General features: G+C 44.3%; 1 gene segment (V, D, J or C); it reads right to left on the bottom strand.

Annotated features, from left to right (window-relative positions):
• Positions 1–839: 839 nt before the first annotated feature.
• LOC101685012 lies at positions 840–4,634 on the bottom strand. The segment is given in 3 exon segments: positions 840–928; positions 4,100–4,426; positions 4,528–4,634. Coding segments are annotated over 3 exon segments (462 nt in total).
• Between the last annotated feature and the right edge of the window lie 1,208 nt (positions 4,635–5,842).

Here is a 5,842-nt window from a genome sequence, read left to right as displayed (position 1 = left end):
GACAAGTGCTTAGGGGGGATCGTGAACCACCATCTTAGCGTATTGTGGACACAGACTACTGATGGCAAATAAACTGTCACAAGATTTAACTAGACTATGTAATGGGTTTCTTGACATTGAGTGTGCTATAGTGATATATTTTGAAGTTCTCAAGGACCACATCAATAATTCATGCTTTTTTGTGTGAGATGGGGACAAATCCAAAAACACCTCCCAGTGGTTGTGGAAGAATTGGAGGAAGATGACTCAGAGCAGGAATGCATGGAGACCCATGACCCCTGTGTCCACCACAGAAATAAAGACTTTATCTGTAGAGGAAAACCCTCAGAAGTGGCATCTTGGGGTCACAGGTGGAACCTTGTAGGGTCCTGGAGAGGAACTGATGTCACCACTGGTGCTCAGTTGAGGACCAAACATGGTTTTTACCTGGAATGAAAGCCCTAGTCTTCAGGGGAGGGTTGGAAAACAAAGCTGAGGACACCCAGGGACAAGTGGAGTTGCGGGAGGGAACCAAGGGGAAGAACAGAAATGACTGTGTACCCGGAGACAGGCAAGAATACATGGACTTGGATCTCTAGCAGAGGAGCAGGGCATGTTCAAGCCTTTCCCAGACCTGGATTCCTAGTGAACGCTGGAAGCTAAGGTGGGGTCATCAAGTCAGAGCATCCTTGTGGTCCCACCCCTTCCCCCACATTAACGATTGTCACCTGGAAAGAGCAGAAGTAGATTCTATATGGGAGAGCTCAAAGGGATCACAGTGCCAGTCAGGGAACAGAAATGGGATTTCTAGAGGGATCTGGACTCTCGCTTGGCCACAGCACAGACACATTTCACTGCTACTACCCAGACAACTCCAGCTTGGCAATGGAGCCAGGAAGAGAGTCACACCCAATACAGCAAAGGCCTTTCAAAGAGAGGACATGATCATCTACAGGTGGAAACAAAACCATAAAACATAATAACAATCTAATACCAAGTGCCCTATGCAACTTCAGCATTTATGAAACCCCAGCACAAACTGGGAGCTCCACACTGCTGGGGAGCCTCTTTGTACTACTCCTTCCTCTATCCTTTCATGGTTCAAGTCCTGCATGTACAAGTTTGGGGAGAGCAGCTACGTGTACAAATCCTGTTGAAATTTGTCAATGCTGGTTATTACACTGCATCTGGTAAGTCAGAGCTGCTCCACTGCTCCACTGACTCACGTATTATGAATGGACTTCAACCCTCTGAAGCAGCTTCGCCACCAGGTGCGTTCGTGTGTAGAGTAGCTAGTAGGATGGCAGGGCTGTTACATTTGTCATTGCTGCAATCAGTGTCACCTCCCTGTAGTTTTCTGGGTGAACCCTTGTCTCTGAGTGACACATTTACACATTAACACCTTCTCTGGTTCTGCAATGACACTTAACACCTCTGTAACAGAGGTGGGTCAAACCCTTTAACCTGTGTACTCATCACTGCTCTGAGTGATTTAAAAATCTCTCGTTAAAGCCCTTATCACTGTGTCTTCATGAACAGAGCCATGGTTACAGCATCTTGTCTCCTGGCTCCCTGTAGATTGTTAGTGTATATTTAATAATAAATAAAGTACCACATGATGAGTGGATTGGAGACCGTGAAATGTTGGAATTTCCAATTATGATGACACATCTAGACCCTGTGCTAGGTCCTGGAAGACTGGGCTTACCTGCTGTCGGACTGCAGAGGGGAGGAGACCATCTTGACCTCCAGGTCCACAGGGGAGTCTCATACTCACTAGGTGTTCTCTGGAACTTAATCTGCACAGACAGAGGTGAGTGTCCACTCTGACTCCAGGGTGTGTGTGAACCTGCATGGAGAGCAGCTGACATCACGGCTCACAGAGAAGGAAATTTAACAGTTATTCTTATGTTTATGTCGGTGTGGATGGTTTTCTAGGGGTGCTCATCCCCAGGAACCAAACAACATGCATGTGTGGCTAATGGGAGTCTGTGATTTTTGTGCACATTGCCACAATGTCTGGTTTGAGCCTAGGACATATTCCATGGTTAGTGCAGTAACCCATTAAAAAAAGGATTCCACACTAATAAAATGAGTAAATTTCAACAGGTATGTTGATGGTTTCCAGTAACAAACATGGCCAGTGGAATCTACTCTTTCAATCTGATGGAGAATCACAGTACAACACCACTCTGTAAGGAGATGCTCAGACTCAAATCCCATAGACTTATCATGTCCACATCTTCTGGAAAGTGTGGAAAAATCGCATCCTTCAATGAAGTTTCACACTTTCTCCAAAACTGTGATTCCCCTATGTAAAAGTTCTTCTTCAGTGTGCACTGTGTCTTTTTCACAGAGTCCTAGGATAGTCAACTGGTTAGTTCTACATTCAGGAGGGAATATGTGAGAAATCTACACTTGTCCCTATTGGAGGACCTTATCATGTACTTTTCAGAACAAACACAGCAGAGAGACTCTAGAGCATCCATGCTTAGGTTTATGTGTCATTTATGTCTTTATTCAAGCTGCTATAACAATGTACACGAACTGGTTGGTTTTAAACAACAGACACTGATTTTATACAGTTCTGGATTCTGGGAAGTCCCACATCAGGGACAGACATATTTGTTGTCTGGAGAGCACCCACATACTAAGCTGTCCTTTCACGGTCACCTCACATGGGTTCAGAGTGCAGGGAAGATTCCCAGTACTGGTGTATAAGGACATCAATCTCATAATGAGTCTGCACCCTCCTGATATAAGGTCTCACCTAGTTTCCCCATCATATTGACATCTAGGTTTCTACCTAGAGATAGTAAGGTCACACACAATGAGCTGATGTCAGCAATTGAAGGATCAATTAGCTATTTCCTGCAGGTGAAAGGTCCCTTCCATCCTGTAGGTCTACTTAAAGATTCTCATGGATCCAGCAGAAGCTGGTGTTTACATGCACATAGTGAACACATAATCTTCAGAACCATATGGTGACCTTATGGAGTGGACAGCTTCCACCTGGGACACTGGATAAGACCCCTGTCCACTTCTACTTTGATTGTATAACTTGGGCTGCTTCCCTATGAAATTCTTCTTATTTTCCAAGGATTTGTCCCATTGTCTACTTAGAACAGCAATCTCTCTAGTTTATTCTCCTAGTTTTCATCCTCGTTTAGTGGAGTCAGTCATCACGAAGTATCCTTGGATTATTGCCTGCAAGTTCCTTGATCTTCATTCCTCACTCTTCTCCTCCCACCTCACATATGGGAAAACCAACAAAAACCCCTGAGTTCTCCCTCCTTTGATGAAGGTGGGAGATTGGCTCTACAGAAGGGCCTCCAATGAGCATGACCCCATCCCTGCCACTGACCCACATCACACACAGTGAAACAGTGTCCTTCCCTGACTCATGAAGAATTTATGGCTTGATAATAGGCCTTCCTTGTTTTCAGAAGACATAGTGGAGAAGGTGGTGAAGGTTTTATGTTCTCGTGCCTGTGTCGTCTGTGTGTGTCTCTTTGTGGTCTTTAGACTCCACATCCACACCATGTCCTGGTGGGTTTCTCTCTGCTTTGCCAGTGTTTCAATAATATTGATGCTGTGAGAATGATTCTAGGCAATGACACACAGGGATATTACTTCCCTTCTTTGGGTTGTTTATGCCTCCGTAGCCTCATATCCTGCATGTACTTTAGGCTGTTACTAGCAAGCTTGAATGTTTAGCTGGGTGCTCCCTTGATGCATAGTGATTGTACCTGGGAATTCTGAAAATAGTCAGATGATGTGCATGGAGATGCTTGAAAATCATTGATATTTAGGGGGACAGGAACAAGCAAGTGCAAGTGACACAGAATTTTGTTCTTGTTAATACATTTGTTCTCCAACTTTTATATATTTATTTATTTTTTAAGTCAGAGAGGGAAGGGGTTAGCATGGAATCACATGTCCAGGGATGTTCCCTGGGGGAAACATTGTAAATAGAGAGGAAACACCGGACCCTGACAGGAAACCTGCCCATAACCTCCATCTACAGCTGCTTCTGGTGCTTAAAACAGAAAGGTGAGTAGTGTGCACCCCCTGGTGTGATCGGATCCCGTCCTACCATGAGGTTTGTGTCTGGGCTCACATTGGAGTCCCTTCACAGTGCCTTTTGCACAGAAATACATGGCTGTGTCCTCGGTTCTCAGGCTGTTCATCTGCAGATACAGCGTGTTCTTTGCATTGTCTCTGGAGATGGTGAATCGGCCCTTCACAGAGTCTGTGTAGCTTGTGCTACCTCCACCAGCATCAATATTTGAGACCACCTCTATCCGCTTTCCCGGTGCCTGGCGGACCCAGCTCATTCCATAGCCACTGAAGGTGAAACCAGAGGCTTCACAGGAGAGTCTCAGAGAACCCCCAGGCTTCACCAAGTCTCCCCCAGACTCCACCAACTGCATCTCACACTGGGCACCTGCGGACACAAGACATCCTAGTTAGAAAATTGTCAAATACCACAGTTATCTCCATCCTATCCATTCTCATACTCAATGTCTCTTGTTCTCCACGAATTACCTTTTAAAACTGAAACAAGGAAAAGCCAGCTGAGCACAAACTCCATAGTGAGTTTTCTGTGTTCTGTCCTTAACAGTGAATGGAAAACCTGAGAATACCAGGGCTGGGGCTCCTCTCCCAGCTGCAAGATCTGGCCAGGGCTGTTTTAATTATCAGAGGGTGGGTCTTATTTGCATGACGTCTCACTATAAAGGAAATTTGGCAAGAAACATCCTCAAGACGTCAGACACTCCAAGTAGGTGTGAGGATCCTGGCAGAATTTTATAGACATGATATCTTTCACAACATTGTCTTTCTCATTATTCAATTTTGATATTGTCATTACATAGCAACCATTATATTTTTTATTTCCACTTACATCCTCCAATCATGTGAGAAAGGTGCCAATTAATCACCATTTATACAGGTGGATCATTACACACTGGATAACAGGTGGGCTTTGAATGTCCAAGAGCACACAACAGGTGAGAGTGAGCCTGTGTCTGGGCCTGTGCTCCCCACCATGGGACGTGCCAGTTCCCCTGCACCACCTCCAGGTCAAGGGTGGCCATATGTAGTGAAGTTTGCAGTCTTCCTCAGATTCATGATTCCCAAATAGATGGGTCAATACCACCTTTTTCTGTCTCAGAAACATGGAGACACTGAGAATCCTATCTGGAGAATCAAAGAGATGATGGAAACACTGCATTTTTCAACAACCAAAAAGATAATTTACAATTGATCTTTTTATACTCATCCATGGAAGTCTCAATAAAAATAAATTGGTAGAGTAATTAGTAAGCAATAAAACTCAGAATCACTGAGAAAACAATGGATGCTGTTATTTAGGGAAATTCATCTATAAAGTGGAGATGATAGTGTTTCTTTTTTAAAAATTTTATTTGTTTATTTGACAGAGAGATAGAGAGAGAGCACAAGTAAGCAGAGCAGCAGGGAGAGGGGGAGAGAGAGAAGCAGGCTCTCTGCTGAGCAGGGAGCCCGATGTGGGGCTCGATCCCAGGACCATGAATCATGACCTGAGCTGAAGGCAGCCACTTAACCAACTGAGCCACCCGGGTGCCCCAATGATTGTATTTCTAATCTCAAAATTATTGTCAATATCATACAGTTAAAATTTTCCAAATACTTCGCACTTTGCAAATTTTTGAATTTTCGTATGATGATTGATTCCAAGAAAGGAAGGCACTTCTGTGTTTCAACAACTTTTCCAAATTACTTACTGTGTTTGTGTCAGGAAAGAGTTCACAGAGCATGGAGATGAAAACTCTTGAGAGAAGACAGCCTTCAGCCAATCATTGCTCTGGACCATGGGCTC

The sequence above is a fragment of the Mustela putorius genome, unplaced genomic scaffold (genome assembly GCF_011764305.1).
Source record: "Mustela putorius furo isolate JIRA1106 unplaced genomic scaffold, ASM1176430v1.1 tig00001692_pilon_pilon_pilon, whole genome shotgun sequence".
Lineage (NCBI taxonomy): Eukaryota > Metazoa > Chordata > Mammalia > Carnivora > Mustelidae > Mustela > Mustela putorius.
Note: the sequence above shows the minus strand (reverse complement) of the source record. Positions and strands in the feature narration are given on the sequence as shown.